Below are 20,418 nucleotides of genomic sequence, written 5' to 3'. Positions count from 1 at the left end.
CTACCTCCTGGTCACCACTGCCATCAGCTGGTGCCACCAACCCAACCCAGTTCCATTCGAAATGTTGCAAACATTTTATGACGGCAGCATAAAAAATCTGATTATTTGGTGTCATCCTGTACAAAGTTGGATACAATTTTCTGTCACTCAGGAGAGGGTCATTGACTTGATAATTAATCTGTAAAATAAAATGAGTTGCCAACTCATCCAATATGATTACAAATCATACACAGCACCGTCTTAGCATCTCAACATGCACTAAATTTCAGGAACTACATTTCCGTATTTAAAATCCTGACAAGATGGAATTGAACTCCCCCTAAGCTCCACTAATGGTTTCCATTGATCTCAGAGGTGTATACAATGTGTAGCGCTAAACATAAAATTTGTGATAAAATCCTCAAAAATGTAATAAGTGAATACAAATGTGCAAAAAAATCAAAAATCTCCAACCAATGACTGTGAAGAAAGGGACAGTGATAATAATGTCCATAAATCTCCAGAAAATGACAATGAATAATAATAGATAAAAAGAAAAAATAATGAATACGTAGGTCGCACAATGAGAACTATGCAGATACGTTTAGGGGAGCATGTAGGTAATATTAAGAGAGGGTTCCCGGGTCATAGTGTTTCTAAGCACTATGACCTTTGTCATCATAGGAAGCCCCACAATACATTTTTTGTAGCTATAGATTGTTTTGTTCCCCCACTGGAGGGGATCCGATACAAAAAGGGAGATTTCCCATATTGAAACGTGGTGGATATATTTCTTAAAATCTTATGTCCCCCATGGCTTGAACGTGGAGTGTGACATTAACTGTTTTATTAATAACAGTTAATTTGCCCTTCTTCTATTTTTTGGAAAAACTTTTTTCCCTTTGTTCCTTCATGTAGTGTGATGTGACAATTTTACAGTTCATGCTATGACATTGTAAGAATATTTAATAATAAATATCTTGCGCTCGTACTTATGTCAGAATATTTATACTGCTCTGAATATAGCAGTGTATTTATGGTTAATAAGCAAAGATCTGTGAAAAAGGAGAGTCTTCACCTATTGCCATAAATCAATGTCGTGAATTCTTTTTAATTGATTAATTTATTTTTTAAAGCATATACCAATCTTAGTGAGTACAGTCTACAGTGTGGAATATATATAAAATATTTATTCTCAAGACATGTAAATCACAATATATGATCAAACAAGAAGTGACACAAAAAGATAACTCTACAGAAAAATACTAACTTCAAACAATCAATGCAATGTGCTGTTTTAGCTCAATAATGAAAGTGAAACTGAAACAAAGTGAAAGTAAACCAAAGTGAAAGTAAAACGAAAGCAAGATTACCATTTCTTCCCAGGTATAGCATAAGCCATAAATACATGTTTTATATAAACAGACTACAATGGTCTGCGCAATGCATAACTGAAAGTCACTTCACTGCAGATGAGTGAGAATAAGCCATGCAAAACGGAAGACTTAAAATTGCAAATAATGCACTAAATCTGATATTAATAAAAATGTATAAAAACAAAAATCAGCTATTTAGAGAAAAATCTACCATGGTTTATACGGCTGGGATTGTAATCTCATTACCCTTAAATATGCAATATAAAACATATACGGAAGGAATAAACAATTGTTGAATAAAATCAAATAACATAGCAAGGCATAATTACCACACTTAAGATGGCCGCTAGCTTCAAATGGGCGTTACCAGAGTCCTAAGATGGATGCCAGTCTTAAGATGGTGAATTCCCTTCAAGTTTCAGATGAATGATGGACAAATAGATAGAGTATGTCTGGATGAGTCTATCGATTGACGTAGTAGCGTGTGTGATGTAAGTGTGAGGTGTGTTGTCAGTAGTGTAATGTGTGTTTTCTCTCATCTGGGTTGGTCTTTTATATGGTAAGAACAAAGAGCTATAAAAATTACCATAAGTTAAACCCAGAGGGATGAAACATTATTCCCATTGGCTGGGATATTCTATACCTAAACTGGTGAGGTCAGAGACACACCTTTTTTGATAATTAACCCAATACTTGGTATAATACAATTAAAGGATGATTTCTCTATATGTAAGATTAATCATATAACACATATAAAACTTTGTCCAGACTCCCAGTACATACATAAATGTCCATCTGTATCTCCATCATTCACCTTGGCAAGTAATGCCATTTCAATAATTATATTTTTAAGACAATATAATATTTTTATATGGGAATATCTCAAATTATCTCAAGACTGCACCTGGTATTTTGTCTGCAGGAGGCAGTATTGCACTGTTCATTAGATTTTGTATTTAACATACGTCACAACATACAATGGCCTACTATTTGCAAGTGACCTTATTGACCTCTGGCTAGTGAAGACCCATTAATTATTTGACCATGCCATAGGGCTGTCAGAAATCTAGTATAGGTTGGAAGATCTATTACTTCTGAACACTTAGACACAAACTTCTCTGAAATGAGGTAATTAGTGACGAGATACACATGTCTTCACACTTATTAGAAAAAGAATTCTAAGTAAAATTACTACTGCAAGAATATAAACCCAAAATGTGATACAATATTCCTAAATATATATATATATATATGCCTTACATAATATAATGACATAATTATGGCTAATATCTTCTCACATATAATAATGTACCTTTAACATTTATATTTTATATGTCTGATGAAAAACACTGAGCCATTGTCTATTGTTAAATACTTATAGACAGACTGGAACTACCATCCCCTTAACATCTGTTATCTGATAGAGATGTCAATGTATCACCTTATTTATGACAAAAGAAAATAGAAATGTCTGCTGAAATTATAAGACCCTATTGTTGAAATTCTATGCTCTCTTGTAAGTTTGTAAGAGACATTTTGAAAATGATATATATATGAACTCTATTTCACCCTGAACAAGATGGAAGTTAAACTGTTCAGAATCTTATATGCATAATATGAAATATACATGGCTTTTAAAATCATTTTTATGCTATTAGTTAATTACCCCCAATAATCCCGACAACATTACATAATAGATGCATTATTCAGTGGAGTTGCTGTATTATATATATATATTGACTGTTTTAATTTAATGGTTAATAGTTTTCCTTCCGGAAAAGTTTTTACAACTTTTTTTGTATATTGTTTTAGTGTATGTTTGTTTATAATTAGGGTTGAGCGAACACCGACTGTATTGTTCGGGATCATACCAGACTTTTGGGTTTTCGGTACCCGGACATGGACCCGAACATTTCACTGTATATTCGGGATACAGTCTGTTGCTCTATTATTTTTGGGTGGTTTTAATGGCGTGGTTTCAACAGCTGCAGGGCATCCAATCAACAAGCGTTTAACTAGTGTGCCCTTAGAAGCCATCACAGCCATGCCTACTAATGGCATGGCTGTGATTGGCCAGTGCAGCATATGACCCAGCCCCTATATAAGCTGGAGTCATGTAGCACCTCATGTCACTGTGCTCTAACTACTGTAGGGAGAGGTTCCTGATGCTGCTGCTGAGGGAGGGAGAGGAGATTATTGTAGGGACAGGCTTGAGATTGCTTTCAGGGAAAGAATAGGACACAGGACAGAAGAATCTTCTTTAATCAGATCTACAGCTATTTTATTGTGTGGGGGTGCCTTTCACAATCTTTTTGCCCTGACCTGAGCCCAGTGAGAAGGAGGGAGAAAATTTTTTTTTCATCAGTCTGTTAGGTGGGCGGCGTGCAGCGGACATTTAATGCAAGCTCAGTGCATATGTGTCTGCTTAATCTGGATTTTTAAAAAAAAAAAAAAAACGTTTTTCCCTTCATATTTTACTGTGACTTACAGCGTTTATACACTGCTGTTCTAATCTGCTATTCAAAAATCACCAATTTAAGGGAAAAATAATTATTTTTCAGTTTTTCATTCATACTTTACTGTGACATACAGCCTTTACACACAGTGCTGTTCTAATCTGCTATTCAAAAATCACCAATTTAAAGGGAAAACTTTTTTTTTTAGTTTTTCCTTTATATGTTACTGTGAGATAAAGCCTTTAGACACTGCTGTGTTCTAATCTTCTATTCAAAAATCACCAATTTAAGGGAAAAATAATTATTTTTCAGTTTTTCATTCCTACGTTACTGTGACATACAGCCTTTAGTCCTCCTAGATCAAGATGATTATTTTTTTTAATGTTTTTTATGTTATTTTAAGTTATTTCCCTATCCCCATTTGTTTGCAGAGCACTTGCCATGCTCTTAACAAGATTTTGCTGCCATTTGCAGCCCTCTAGCTCTTTCCATGTTTTTTTTTTTAGAGCCATTTTAGTGCTCAAAAGTTCGGGTCACCATTGACTTCAATGGGGTTCGGGATCGGGGTCAAGTTCGGGTTATGTCCGGGTCACGAACACGGACTTTTTTTTTCAAATTCGGACGGACCCGCCGAACCCAGACATCCAGTTGTTCGCTCAACTCTATTTATAATGCAATTCAGCACAATTATATTTATGCTGTGATGTCGCATATCATATGTGGATTTCAGTGGGATTGTTGCATTTTCCCTTCTGGAAAAGTTTTTATGCCCTTTTTTTGTGTACTTTTTAGTGTATGTTTGTTCACAATGCAATTCAGCATAATTATATCTATGCTGTGATGTCACATATCATATGTGGATCTCAGTGGGATTGCTGCATTATGTCCACAGGTTTATATATGTCATATATTTTAAATACTTATGAACATCATTTTCCACCGTTAAGTCTTTTTTCTTTTTATATTGCCCCATAATATTCATTTTATATGGGATTTCCCCCCTTCCCTTTTTGTTTTTATTTATGCCTGTTTTTCGGGGGAAATATTTGTTTTTTATGTGCTCATATTTATTATTAGATTTTTGTTGGTCGGGAGTTAGTCTGTCTCCGTAATACCTAGATGGGGATCCGGTGATATGATGCCATTCGGGCCCTTTTTCTGAGTCTCTGTTGGTTGGATAAGCCATCTGCCATTTGTCAATGGTGGATATATAGGCGTGGAGGTCACGTCTGGCAACCACACCCTGGACGACGTCAATCTATGACGAATTGCGTCGGGCGGTGCCAGACGTGACATCACCACGCCCCCCTGGATGCCGGCTTTTGATTGTGAACGCAGGACGCCGCGGTTTTTATTCGGCCACATCGTTGTGATATGCCTGCATTTCTCCATTGTATGTAAGTGGAATTTTTAAATAAAAGGGTTTATTTTAGTATACAGTATCACGCTATGTGCCTCTTTAATCTCCTCTCCGTATCTATGGTCCACCATTGCTGTTACCTGGTACATCATGAGGACTGACTACTGGTGATCTCTCCAAACAAAAAGGAATGACCGCACTTCCGATGAATTTTCAAAAAAAGGGAGTGTCTTTATTCCACATCAATCAAAATGGCAGATACAGGTACACACTGTGAGTGCAGGACAATCGGTGGACGCGTTTCACGACTGGATATGTCGCTTATTCATCACCAAGTTCACTCTGGATGTGCACCGGCCATATATACACCCCATACATACAGCTGGCAACAATTGGAGTCATCAAACTAGTTGTTCCTCCCATCGGTCAGCTGTTGGGAATCTACGGCCAGATTGCACAGACAGAGTGACCCCAACAAAATCCAAACTTGAACACCTATAAAGTTTTTCTTAGGATCTATGGCAATCAAAGAAATGACTCTGGACTCTATACACTCGTATAGGATATGTATGTATATGTGATACAACATTTGATATATTCGATTATGAGTCCTGAAGTCATCTGTATTGCCATAGATCCTCAGCAATATAATAATATAAAATATATAACTATAACATCATATTGGAGGTTCGTTCCTAAATTTTCTTTCCCCTGCCTCTGGGATCTGTGGGTGATGTCAATATTCACAGCAATGATACAATAACTATTTGGTTTTGATTGCCTAGACTGAATTGGATGAGACAAATTCCCACATTTACCCATAGACCGGCCGATTTTAATACATCGTGTTTCCTATAATAATGGTTGACCACCCTAATATAAATGGAGAGTGATGTTTAGCCAAATTTAGTCAACAGATATATAGGGATCTATACCCGATTTTTGTTTTTGTATTCCTTTTTCTTCCCAAACGATTCCTTTCTTTTTTGAAAGCCTTCCCCGAGGGTTTTTTCTAAAGAGAGGTCTTTTATAGTTTTAAAACACTATATAGGAAATTCAGTCCATGAGAAAGCATGTGCATACCGATATTTGTAATGTTTTTTTTTTCTTTAACACAACAAGGGGTTGCTACAATGTGTTTACATTGATTAAAACTCATTGCTGTTTATATAAGTATGGAAGAACATTGGCTATGTCACTATGCACTGCACATTTTTTCACATATGTAACATTTGATTATTGTGAACCAGGCATATTCATTTATATACGGAAATAACTACTCTTTGTTCCCCAAATATGCACGGATCACATATATGTGACTTTCTCTCATGTAATTTTATCTGTGTTTCATCACCTACAAGTGTTTTATGGAAAATGTATTTTTGAGATATTCATATGGTAATTTATATACTAATAATTTTCCATTTCCACATATATATCATCATATTGTTTCACATATGATTGTTGGGCAGAAAATACAGACTGGAGTTTTTCTATATAGCTCCTATTCTGAATACATCACATTGTTTTTTTGTAGCCGGTCAAAACGGTTTTTTAGAAATCAAGAATTTTTTTCGTGACACTTACATAATTTTTTAACAATATATTTTTCACTTTTATTATTTCCTCACATTTTTCTTCACTTTAAAGTCACTTTCATAAAGTTTCCCACACATATTCTCTTTATTTATACTTTATATATATGTATTTTTACTATATATATGATAAACGTACCACAAATATTGAATATGGTTTTTATTCTTGATTGTTTCTTTACTTTAACACTTATCACTAGGATATTTATCTGACTTATATTTATACACATGTAAAATGTTTTTTGCACAAGTGTGTTCAAGTTTGGATTTTGTTGGGGTCACTCTGTCTGTGCAATCTGGCCGTAGATTCCAGTGGCGGCTGGTGCTCAAAATTTTTGGGGGGGGGCGCAAAAAGAAAAATGGAATCTGTATTGCTTCGCGTCAAAAAACGCAGTAAAAAATTGCGTGACTTTGAAGTCATGGTACAGGCATGGCACAGGTGATGGTATAGGCATGGCACAGGTGATGGTACAGGCATGGCACAGGAGATGGTATAGGCATGGCACAGATATGGTATAGGCATGGCACAGATATGGTACAGGAGATGGTATATGCCCCCTTTCAATGCAGTGACCAGCGTACATGCCCCCTTTCAATGCAGAGACCAGCGTACATGCCCCCTTTCAATGCAGAGACCAGTGTACATGCCCCCTTCAATGCAGAGTTCAGCGTGCGTGCCCCCTTCAATGCAATGAACATTGTGCTATGCCCCCTTCAATGCAATAAACACTGTGCTATGCCCCCTTCAATGCAATAAACACTGTGCTGTGCCCCCACAATGCAGAGTTCAGCGTGCATGCCCCCTTCAATGCAACTGTGCTGTGCCCCCTTCAATGCAATGATCAATGTGCTGTGCCCCCTTCAATGCAATAAACACTGTGCTGTGCCCCCTTCAATGCAATGAACACTGTGCTGTGCCCCAACAATGCAGAGTTCAGCGTGCATGCCCCCTTCAATGCAACACTGTGCTGTGCCCCCTTCAATGCAATAAACACTGTGCTGTGCCCCCTTCAATGCAATGAACACTGTGCTGTGCCCCCACAATGCAATGAACACTGTGCTGTGCCCCCTTCAATGCAATAAACACTGTGCCCCCTTCAATGCAATGAACTCTGTGCTGTGCCCCAACAATGCAGAGTTCAGCGTGCATGCCCCCTTCAATGCAACTGTGCTGTGCCCCCTTCAATGCAATGAACACTGTGCTGTGCCCCCACAATGCAGAGTTCAGCGTGCATGCCCCCTTCAATGCAACTGTGCTGTGCCCCCCTTCAATGCAATAAACACTGTGCAGAGTTCAGCGTGCGTGCCCCCTTCAATGCAACTGTTCCGTGCCCCCATCAATGCAGAGTTCAGCGTGCGAGCCCCTTTCAATGCAGAGCGCCACAGCATTGTCCCCAATCACTGCAGAGCGCCACAGCATTGTCCCCAATGATTGCAGAGCGCCACAGCATTGTCCCCCAATGATTGCAGAGCGCCACAGCATTGTCCCCCAATGATTGAAGAGCGCCACAGCTTTGTCCCCCAATGATTGCAGAGCGCCACAGCATTGTCCCCCAATGATTGCAGAGCGCCACAGCATTGTACCCCAATGATTGCAGAGCGCCACAGCATTGTCCCCCAATGATTGCAGAGCACCACAGCATTGTCCCCCAATGATTGCAGAGCGCCACAGCATTGTCCACCAATGATTGCAGTGCGCCACAGCATTGTCCCCCAATGATTGCAGAGTGCCAGCATTGTCCCCCAATGATTGCAGAGTTCCAGCATTGTCCCCCAATGATTGCAGAGCGCCACAGCATTGTCCCCCAATGATTGCAGAGCGCCACAGCATTGTCCCCCAATGATTGCAGAGCGCCACAGCATTGTCCCCCAATGATTGCAGATTGCAGAGCGCCACAGCATTGTCCCCCAATGATTGCAGAGCGCCACAGCATTGTCCCCAATGATTGCAGAGCGCCACAGCTTTGTCCCCCAATGATTGCAGAGCGCCACAGCATTGTCCCCCAAAGATTGCAGAGTGCCAGCATTGTCCCCCAATGATTGCAGAGCGCCACAGCATTGTCCCCCAATGATTGCAGAGCGCCACAGCATTGTCCCCCAATGATTGCAGAGCGCCACAGCTTTGTCCCCCAATGATTGCAGAGCGCCACAGCATTTTCCCCCAATGATTGCAGAGTGCCCACAGCATTGTCCCCCAATGATTGCAGAGCGCCACAGCATTGTCCCCCAATGATTGCAGAGTGCCCACAGCATTGTCCCCCAATGATTGCAGAGCGCCAGCATTGTCCCCCAATGATTGCAGAGCACCAGCATTGTCCCCCAACGATTGCAGAGTGCCAGCGTGCGTGCTCCCTTCAAACTTACTTGGCGGCGGCGCGGCTCAGCTTCTTCCTCTTCTGCGGCGGGCCCTTCTCCCTCGTCGTCTCGGCGGTGGGAACTGGCGGGCGGGCGGCCTCTCCTCTTCTCTGAGCGGCGGTGACGGTGAGTGACTGACGCACGCACCGGCACCGCCCCCATTGTGACGTCAGCGATATCCTGGATGATGATTGGTCCAGGCTGTAGACTGGACCAATCACAGCCAGGATATCAGAAAGTGGGGGTGTCCAACCGCAAAGACTTGCGCCCAGGATACCCCCCTACCCCCCCAGAAGGCAGCCAATCGGCGCCTCTTCTGGGACGTAACCCCACCCCCCCCCCCCCCAGCCACCAGTTCCTTGGGTTCAGGCCAGCGAACCCAATTTTTTTTTTTGAACAACTTTATTTGTTCGTTTGGTTTTTTTTTCTTTTTTTTTCTTCTTTTTTTTCTTTCTTTTTCTTTAGGGGTAGGGGGGCGGCGCCCTGGCGCCCCCTATGCACGGGCCGCCACTGGTAGATTCCCAACAGCTGACCAATGGGAGGAACAACTAGTTTGATGACTCCAATTGTTGCCAGCTGTATGTATGGGGTGTATATATGGCCGGTGCACATCCAGAGTGAACTTGGTGATGAATAAGCGACATATCCAGTCATGAAACGCGTCCACCGATTGTCCTGCACTCACAGTGTGTACCTGTATCTGCCATTTTGATTGATGTGGAATAAAGACACTCACTTTTTTTGAAAATTCATCGGAAGTGCGGTCATTCCTTTTTGTTTGAAGTTATCCTGGATTGCGGATCCGACCAGCACCTGATCCCAGTCTCACCTGGAGCGGTCTCCCCTGCCTGGACTTTGCCCATTCATTACTGGTGATCTCCCATCAGCTGTGTTTCCTAAAGTGCGTATGGCCAACCCATTAGGTTGGGAGGCCCCTTTTGTCTGGTAAGCAGCCATCTATGTGCTCTTTAACTCACGGGTGACATTACTTCTACTCACGCTGGGAAGAGGTCTCCTGATTAAACACTGCTGGGACTTTTGGTTCCTTTTTATTAAGTGCTGTGGTGTTCAAGGTGCTTGAGGATTCTCCTTGGTTTCACAGACTTTATTTTTTATTTCTTTATTTTTATTCATTATTTTTTCTTTTTATTTATTATTATTCATTGTCATTTTCTGGAGATTTATGGACATTATTATCACCGTCCCTTTCTTCAGTCATTGGTTGGAGATTTGTGATTTTTTTTGCACATGAATTATTTGTATTCACTTATTATATTTTTTGAGGATTTATATCACAAATTTTATGTTTAGCTCTACACATTGTATACACATTTGTTATTTGATTTTTTTTTCTATAGATCAGTGTATTGCGGCTTTCTTTGTACACATCTCTTATATCATTTTTATTTTCATTTTTAGCGAAGAAAATTCCTTGTTTTTTTTTTATTGTTCTCAGATACGTGCTGGTCATGGAAGATCTGCTCATCTTCTGGAAACTCGATACACTGCAGACCTTTTGGCCATAGGTGAGATGTTTCTTGTTGGACCCTGCTTTCTTCCTATTTCATTGCTACAACATTTCACTGTCAGCTTATAAATGTTCCGGTCCCCTGATGATGTCAGTTATGATGAAAGGCATATAGAAGGAGCTAAAGGTCTGCAGAAGCCAACCGGGCTGCGTGATCTTATTTTTCTATTTCTATTTACTATTTTTCCTTGTTAGTATATATGGCTTAATGAATTAGTGGCTTGTAGTGGGATTATGCTAATTGGGGTTTTTCTGTTCTGGATCGATGCCATTCTTTATCGATATTGCAAACTCAACTGCTGAGATCTAATGAAGAGTTTACCATGTGTTTTACCCCAGTATCAATAGTAGTAACACCTACAGTCTCACACATTTGAGTAAATATGTTATGTAACTTCTTTTTTTTTTTTTTTTTGTGTTTTTTCTTTGCTTTTAAAGATTTGCATACATTCCATATATACATGAAGGAAATTTTGTCTGGAAAAAGACCCAAAGGCACCACATCCCAATTGGAGAAATAGGAAAACTCAACCACCCATAGAATTGGAAGGTGGGGAAGAGAAAAATGGGTTGGGGATTTTTTAGGTGCCAATAAACAGGTAAATCATTTAAAATGTACAGAATTTATTATTAAATTATATTAAAAATGAAAAAACAGAAACGGACAAAAAATGGAAAGATGTACAATATTAAATATTAAATTAAATTAATTAAATGTAATTAAATGTAATTAATATTGTACGTCTTTGCATTTTTTGTCCATTTCTGTTTTTTCCTTTTTAATAATAATTTAATAATAAACAGGTAAATCATTTAAAATGTATTATTAAATTATATTAAAAATGAAAAAACAGAAACGGACAAAAAAATGCAAAGACATACAATATTAAATATTAAATTAAATTAATTAAATTAAATTTAAATAATATTGTATGTCTTTGCATTTTTTGCCCGTTTCTGTTTTTTTAATTTTTAATATAATTTAATAATAAATTATGTACATTTTAAATGATTTACCTGTTTATTGGCACCTAAAAAATCCCCAACCCATTCTTCTCTCCTCCCCCCCCCCCCTCCCTTCCAATTCTGTGGGTGGTTGAGTTTTCCTACATTCTCTATATCTTATGGATAGCCAAATATAAAAGGATACAGCGTAATACATTATTATTGTTGCATTCCCATTGGGTGTCCTTTCTTTATGAGGCTCTGAAGCTTTGGCCATACACTTTTTCTTAAATTTGGATAGAGTGGGAAAGGGTTAGGACCTTCGGACCATAGGGTAGATTCAGCCCTTTTTTGCTGTCCCTGTGTCTATTCAGAAAGTAAGGTGAAATCTCCACAATGAAATCTGCTGTGCCTTCTGGTTGCAGAACTCTAAGCCAATTCAAATTTCACCTCCATACATTGGAGAACAGGAGGAAGATAATACATAGAAAAGTGATGGCGGAAAAAGGACCAAGTGTTCCATCCATCGAATCTGCCTGTCTTTTTGGTTTCTTTTATATGTTTTATATGTATTATATTTTTTGTTTGTTTTTTTTTTTGTTTTACTTTGTTTTGTTTTTTGTCCCAAGCATGTTTGAAACCACTTAGTCCCGGTTCACACTGAGGCGACCTGTGAGGCGACCTGGTCGCCTCACAGGTCGCCGTAGGTCGCCTCCCATACAGAAGCTATGGACCCGTTCTAATAGGAGCGACACAAGTTGCTCCGACTTAGAAAAAGGGTCCGGAGCTTCTTTGGGGCGACCCGGAGGCGACCGTCATAGACTTCAATGTTATGAAGTCCGTGGCGGCCGCTCCGAGGTCGCGGCGCGCTGCTCGCACCGCGACCTCGGAGGTCGCCTCCCGAAGTCGGATCGCCCCTATGTGAACGGGGCCTTACTTACCTCTGCTGGAAGTTTACTCCAAGCATTAGCTACACTTTCAGTAATGCTTTCTAAGGTTAGTTTTGAACTTTCCTCCAGTTAGTTTGAGGTCATGTCCTCGTGTTCTTGATCTTGGTTTCATATTGAAAATACTGCCCTCCTGAACCTTATTCACCCACTTATTCACCCACTTCATGTATTTCAAAGGTTTCAATCATGTCTCCCCTTTCCCTTTTTTCCTCCAGACTGTACATATAAAGTTTCTGAAGTCACTTCTGATATGTTTTATCCCTCAAAACTTTCACCATTTTTGTTACCCGTCCTCTGACTCGTTCTGTCTTATCAATATCTTTTTGTAACTGAGATCTCCAGAACTGGACATAGTATTCGAAATTAGGTCTCACTGAAGATCAGGACCTCCTTCCTCCTGTTAGTAATCCCTCTTGTGTTCTGAAGATCTATATTGATGAATGGGGACCTCCTTCCTCCTGCTGATGATCCCTCTAGTGATATAAAGAGCTATGTAGAGGAATCATAACCTCCTGCTGGTGACCCCTCTAGTGATAGAAAGATCTATATAGAGGAATCAGGACCTCCTTCCTCCTACTGGTGATTGCGTAGTGATATAAAGATCTATGTAGAGGAATAAAGACCTCCTGCTGGTGATCCCTCTAGTGATATGAGGATCTATATAAAGGAATCAGGACCTCCTTGCTCCTTCTGGTGATCCCTCTAGTGATTTAAAGATCTATATAGAGGAATCAAGACCCTCTTCTTCCTGCTGATGATCCCTATAGTGATATAAAGATCTATACATATAGGTATTAGGACCTCTTTACTCCTGCTGGTGATCCCTCTAGTCATACAAAGATCTATATAGAGGAATCAGAACCTCCTTCCTCCTGTTGGTAATCACTCTAGTAATATAAAGATCTATATAGAGGAATGGGGGCCTCCTTCCTCCTACTGATGATTCCGTAGTGATATAAAGATCTATGTAGAGGAATCAAGACCTCCTGCTGGTGATCCCTCTAGTGATATGAGGATCTATATAAAGGAACCAGGACCTCCTTCCTCCTGCTGGTGACCCCTCTAGGGATATAAAGATCTATATAGAGGAATCAGGACCTCCTGCTTATGATCCCTCTAATGATATAAAAATCTATATAGAGGATTTAGGACCTCATTCCTCTTGCTGGCGGTTCCTCTAGCAATATCAAGATCTATATATAGGAATCAGGACCTCCTTCCTTCTGCTGAAGATCCCTCTAGTGATATAAAGATCTACATAGAGGTATCAAGACCCTCTTCTTCCTGCTGATGATCCCTATAGTGATATAAAGATCTATACATATAGGTATTAGGACCTCTTTACTCCTGCTGGTTATCCCTCTAGTAATAGAAAGATCTATATAGAGGAATCAGAACCTCCTTCCCCCTGCTGGTAATCACTCTAGTGATATAAAGATCTATATAGAGGAATTAGGACCTCCTTCTTCCTGTTGGCGATCCCTCTAGTGATACAAAAATCTATATAGAGGAATCTGGACCTCCTTCCTTCTGCTAGAGAGCCCTCTAGTGATATAAAAACCTATATAGAGGAATCAGGACCTCCTTCCTTGTGCTTGCCATTCCTCTAGCAATATAAAGATCTATAAAGAGGAATCAGGACCTCCTTCCTCCTGCTGGTGATCCCTCTAGCAATATAAAGATCTATATAGAGGACTAAGGACCTCCTTCCTCCTGCTGGTGATCCCTCTAGCAATATAAAGATCTATATAGAGGACTAAGGACCTCCTTCCTCCTGCTGGTGATCCCTCAAGTGATATACAGATCTGTATATAGAGGTATTAGGACCCCTCTAGGTATAGAAAGATTTATATAGCAGAATAAGGACCTCCTTCCTCCTGCTGGTGACCCCTCTAGTGATAGAAAGATCTATATGGAGGAATCAGGACCTTTTTCCTTCTGCTGCTGATCCCTCTAGCAATATAATGCTCTCTATAGAGGAATCAGGACCTCCTTCTTCCTGCTGGGGATCCCTCTAGAGATATAAAGATTGATATAACAGGAATTAGGACCCCCTTCCTCCTACTAGTGATCTGATATACAAATCTATATGGAGGAATCAGGACCTCCTTCCTACTACCGGTGATCCCTCTAGTGATACATCCTAGATACTGTTTGCTCATTTTGCAGTCATCTGAAATAAGTACTGTATTTTCTGGCGTATAAGACTACTTTTGAACCTCAAAAAAATCCCTCAAAAATGGGGGGTCGTCTTATACGCCAAGTATAATATCTCCAAGGTAACCTAAGTATAAGTATTACTGGTAGATGAAAATTAGGGGGGTCGTCTTATACGCCCAGTCGTCTTATACACCGGAAAATACGGTACTTCTAAATCTTTTTCCTTTTTCCTTGGTAATGCTGGCCAACACTGTACCCTCAATGTTGTACTCTATCAAGAGAATATTTTTCCCTAGGTAGGTGCATTATTTTACATTTAGAAACATTGAACTGAAGCTTCCACTTATTTAACCAATCTTCTAGCAATTCCAAATCATGTTCCATGATGGGGACAGAAGCAGCAAGAATGTCAGCAAAAAATGTCATATACAAACATACATACAAATTTCAAATTGCATGCACTTGTCATACGAGTACAGAAAAATTGGGCCTTGCCTGTTGGTGGTGCCTGAACACCGTAACCCCTCACAGTTATTCTTGCTGGGCACAGGAATGGACCGTGCTGCTAAAAAATGCATACAAATTTGAAATAGCATGTACTTGTCATACAGGTGCCAAAAATTGGGCCTTTGCTGTGGGTGGTGCCTGAACACCGTAACCAAGGCCTCGCAGTTACTCTTGCTGGGTGCAGGAACGGGACCTGCTGGTAAGAATTCCATGCAAATTTGAAATTGCATGTACCACACAGGTGCCAAAAATTGGGCCTTTGCTGTTGGTGGTGCCTGAACACCGTAACACCTCACAGTTAGCAGGGCACAGGGACAGGGCCTGCTGTTAAAAATGACATACAACATTTACATTTTATGCACCTGTCATACAAGTGCAGAAAAATTAGACCTTGGGGGTTGGTAGTGACCTAAACCAAAAACATTGTTGGAAGCTAGCAGAATAAAGATAGAGGAATAGGATAGGCAGCATATGCAGTCAATCAAGGGATGGCAGACCCCTAGCAAATTCAATCAGTTACATCAGCATCAGGGGCCTGATAGCTCTTGTTGATCCAGGACTTTTTCATTTTGATAAAAGTCAGTTGGCATAATAGGGTTAGAGATGAGGACAAAGGTGATGAATGCTTGTTTTGATCTGGTGCCTCTTTCAGGTGCTGTTGCCAATGGACTGCATGGCAGGTTGTCATATGCCTTGTCAAGCATGTGGTGCCTAAGCTGCTGGTGTTCTGGCCATGCTTGATCCGCTTTAGACAGATGTTGCAAACAGCAACGCTGCGGTCTACTGCACAGATGCTGAAAAAAGCCCACACTAATGAACTTTTTGGAGTCCGCGGGGATTTTGAAGCACCCTGCACCTGTGGAGCTCTGTGCTGTGACGCAATAGGTTGGCTACTGCTATGGCGGCCCCTGGAGCACATTCTGCCTTGTTGGAGTTGCACGTCATCCTCATCCTCCCCCCTCCTCCTCCTCTATCCTGTCAGGCACCCAAGTACAGTCAGTGACCTCATCATCCCATCCCTCCACATTACTGGAGCAAACTTGGCAATATGCTTCAGCTGTGGCAACATGACTGCTGGTTTCTTGTCCGTCGTTGTCACCCCCTCTCTCTAGGCTCACATTATTCCCTTCATCAACCTGGGAAACAAAATCACAGCTTTCAAATTGTTGTGCATCCTCCAGGAGCATGTCACTGACACTATGATCGAATAGTTCAGATGACTCCTCGGTGCATGATGGTGGGGCGACTGAAGGAGTAGCTGTGGAGAAGGAGCCTGTGGAACGGGCCGCTTTGGCAGCTGCGGTGGAAGGCAAACTTCTGGAAGCGTGGGTGTCAGAGGAAGAGGAGGATGAGGACAGCTTATTAATCCATTCCACTAACTTTTCCACATGTGGCTGAATAGCACGGGCAGCACTGGAAATAAAGGATGGGCATGCCCCGCCTGCAGAGGATGCACTATGTCGACTGTGACCACCACTTTTCACAATCGACACAGAGACTGCTTGCCCTCTTTTCATGGCCTGTGAGCGTCGGCCTCTCCTTGTCGGCCTTTTGAACATGATGTTGATACAGATCAATTTTAGGGTATACGCAACTGACCAATAGATACTCAATGACCTGATATGATGTAATTGATAGCCCTATAGATGAGCTGTGGTGGTTATAGATGTACGCAAGTGACCGATTATCAATACTCTCACTGATATCTGATGTAATCTATAATCCTATAGATGGATGATCTAATGCTTATAGAATGTTCCACAACTGACCAATGAATACTCTGGCTGATCTCTGAAGGGATCTCTATTCCTATAGGTCTGTGATGCCTATAGAATGTTCCACAACTGAGCAATGATTACTCTGAATGATATCTGAAGTGATTGAGAACCCTATAGGTCAGTGAATATTATAGAATGTTCCACAACTGATCAATGAATACACTGACTGATATCTGAAGTGATCTAGAACGCTATAGGTCTGTGATAATTATAGAATGTTCCACAACTGATCAATGAATACACATAACATAATGACATAATGCACTGCACGGGATGGGAAACTCGAATTTCCAGCGAAGAAGCACATTTGTTCATCATTCGATGAACGATCGAACAACCGATGTTCAAGTCGAACTTAGCCTCGACTCGAACTCGAAGCTCATCCCTAGTCCTCTGGTGCCTGCTCCCAGCCTGTAACTGTCTGCTGTCACCAGTGCCAGATTGCTCCTGTCTCCTGCTCCGATGTCCGCCGGCCACTCGCGATCTCCCGCTGGAGAGGGAGAAAGGCAGGCGGCTGATGTAAACAAAGCCGCCTGTCATTCTCCCTGATGTAACTGCAGAGATCATACGATCCTGCTATGTAGGATCGTATGTCTCTGTGGTTACATCAAAAGCCACGCCCCCCCCCCCACAGTTAGAAGCACGCCCCTAGGGACACACTTAACCCCTGGATCTCTAATAAAGTTAACCCCTTCCCTGCCAGTGTAATTTTTACAGTAACAGTGCATATTTATAGCACTGATTACTGTAGTAATGTCACTGGTACCCCCAAAAGTGTCAAAAATGTTAGTCAGGGGTCCGATCTGTCCGCCGCAATGTCGCAGTCCCGCAAGTCGCAGATCGCTGCTATTACTAGTTAAAAAAAAAACAATAAAAATGACAGAAATCTTTCCCCTAGTTAGTAAACGCAAGAACTTTTGCGCAAACCAATCAAAATATGCTTATTGCGATTTTTTTTACCAAAAATATGTAGCAGAAAACAAATTGGCCTAAAATGTTAAAAAAATTTAGATTTTTACATTTTTTTGGGGGGGGGGGATTTCATCTAAAAAAATGTGAAAAATATTGTTATTTTAAATTGACACTTTTCTTGTTTATAGCGCAAAAAAATAAAAATCGCACAGGTGATCAAATACCACCAAAAGAAAGCTCTGTTTGTGGGGAAAAAAAGGACGTCAATTTCATTTGGGTACAGCGTTGCACGACCGCGCAATTGTCCGTTAAAGTCACGCAGTGCCAAATCGCAAAATAGGCCCTGGTCTTTGAGCAGCCAAATCCTCCGGGGCTTAAGTGGTTAAGCTTTAACCAAGCCAGTTCCTCTGCTACCTCTGTCTCCAGAAATCCTGGAAATGAACTGTCCATACTAGAACCAATATGATTCCCCAGCTTCTCATTGTTAGTACAATGTTTTTTTGAGAAGACTGAAGAGAAGTAATTGTTTAAATGGTTTGCTACATTGACGTCTCCCTCAACATAAGTGTTGTACCCAGTTTTAATTTTAGTGATCCAATTGTACTTTTTCCTCCTTTCACTAATGTACCTAAGAAAAAAAGGTTTTATCTCCTTTCCTAAAGTGGTTCTAAAGCCTCAAGGTTTAATTTCCTTTAGAGTAAAAAAAAAAAAAACCTTCAGTGCTATAGGAGCCCCCCAGCCCCCCCCCCCCTTCTTTCTTACCTGAGCCTGATCCGATCAAGTGATGTGCACAACAGCAGCTGTCTCCCTCCTTATTGGGCAGATTGATAGCAGCGATAGCCATTGACTCCAGTTGTTCTCAATCAAATGCTGAGACATGGGAGTGGGGGGAACAAGCATGCACAGGTGCCCCCAGAGAAAGTGGCTTTCCCTGGGGGAATTCACCCAGGAGAAGGGGACTCGAGCGCCGTCGGGGACCTCGGGAAAGGAAGATCGGGGCTGCTCTGTGCAAAACCATTGCACAGAGCGAGCAGGTAAGTGACATGTTTGTTATTTTATTTATACATTTTATAATATTTTATTCTATTCAGCAATCTCCTCCTCTGTGCTTTGGCAGCACTGTTAATGTGTTTGGCCTCCTTTTGTCGATTTTAATACACTTCTCTATCAGCCACAACTCCTGTTATCTTGATTCTCCTATATGCTGATTTTTTCTTTTTTTTTATTATCCTACTTACCTCTTTAGTGTACCATATTATCTTTTTCTTCCCTTTATTCTTACTAAGTTGCCTGGCATATAGTCTAATTGTCTCCAGGATAGTAGACTATGGGGTAAAATCATATGATACTGTAGGTGGCTGTAACCCCACCTGTCAAAAAGCTGCTGTAGTTTTTGTAAAAAAACAAAATTAACAGTAAAGACTCTCTGACTTTAGCATATTCTTATGGCACTTTTCCACTGCAAGTACCGGCTCGGCTCTACTCGGCCTTGCTTGGCCCGGTTTGCTTTTCCACTGCTGGTACCGCATGGTACGGTGTTGGAACGGTTCGGTACGGTACGGTATGGTTTGCTTTTCCACTAAAGTAGTACTAAAGTTAAGTGGGTGGGATAACAACGATTCTCTGACCAATCAGTGGCTAGTAGTGACTGCATGCAAAGGATTGTGGGATATGGTACCGGGTATGGTACCTGTTGGAACCACAATCGAGTAGGTACTGTTTTTGAGAGCCGTACCATTCGGTTCCATGCAGTGGAAAAGCGCCGCCGAAATGTACCGTACCGTACCGTTCCTACACTATACCATGCGGTACCAGCAGTGGAAAAGCACAAAAGCGAGCCGAACCGTTCAGTTCCATTCAGTGGAAAAGCGCCATTAGTGTTTTCCAAATGACAAACGCACTTCACCTATATCTAGAACTTCTTAGACTGTAACCATAATTGTGATTCCAATACCACTTTTTTTGTGACTGGTTGAAGTGGATATTGTGGATAAATAATGAAGTACGGTCAACACCTACCTGCAAAATACAGTGACCAGACCACTTACCTGTGTGTACCGATACAGACTAAGTAACAGGGCCATGGCTTGAGTTGTATGCAAACTGGAGTCACCAATAAAACCAGCCACTTCCCCGTGTCTCCTACAGGAATAATTAGGAGCCTCCGTCGTTTTCCCAGACAATATCTGCAGGACATATCCCAAGGATCTCTCTGGATCTGCACAAGTATCAAATATATGATAACCCAGAGTAACGTTGGGTAGAAGATTGGGGTCCTTGTTAATTTCATCAACAGCAAAGATCATTGCCAGAATGCTTTTATACTCTCCAATGTCAGGGCTGTAGGAAATGAAGAACTATTACAAATAACAATCGAATGGTTTAAGCACCATGAAGAGCACTGATTGACCACTTTCAAGGAATTTTTATTGTTGTATCAATTGTATCAAAGTACATATTTACTGGAAGTTTAGCTGTCTGACCTGAAAATGTATGTGAAAATTGCAGGAGATACAA

The 20,418-nt window shown here is 40.9% G+C and overlaps 1 protein-coding gene across 1 annotated transcript in view; it reads right to left on the bottom strand.

The window, feature by feature from the left end:
* LOC309568105 (vomeronasal type-2 receptor 26-like) overlaps positions 1-20,060 on the bottom strand; it is a gene marked incomplete at its 3' end in the record, with an annotated part of 54,564 nt that extends 34,504 nt beyond the window's left edge. The window contains exon 1 of the mRNA XM_082273701.1: positions 19,950-20,060. Coding sequence (XP_082129827.1) covers positions 19,950-19,985 — 36 coding nt within the window. The 5' untranslated portion in view covers positions 19,986-20,060. The remainder of the gene's footprint in view (positions 1-19,949) is intronic.
* Positions 20,061-20,418: the final 358 nt, after the last annotated feature.

The sequence above is a fragment of the Pelophylax lessonae genome, assembly GCF_965119305.1.
Source record: "Pelophylax lessonae genome assembly, chromosome: 1".
NCBI lineage: Eukaryota > Metazoa > Chordata > Amphibia > Anura > Ranidae > Pelophylax > Pelophylax lessonae.
This window is presented reverse-complemented; position numbering and strand designations above follow the sequence as displayed.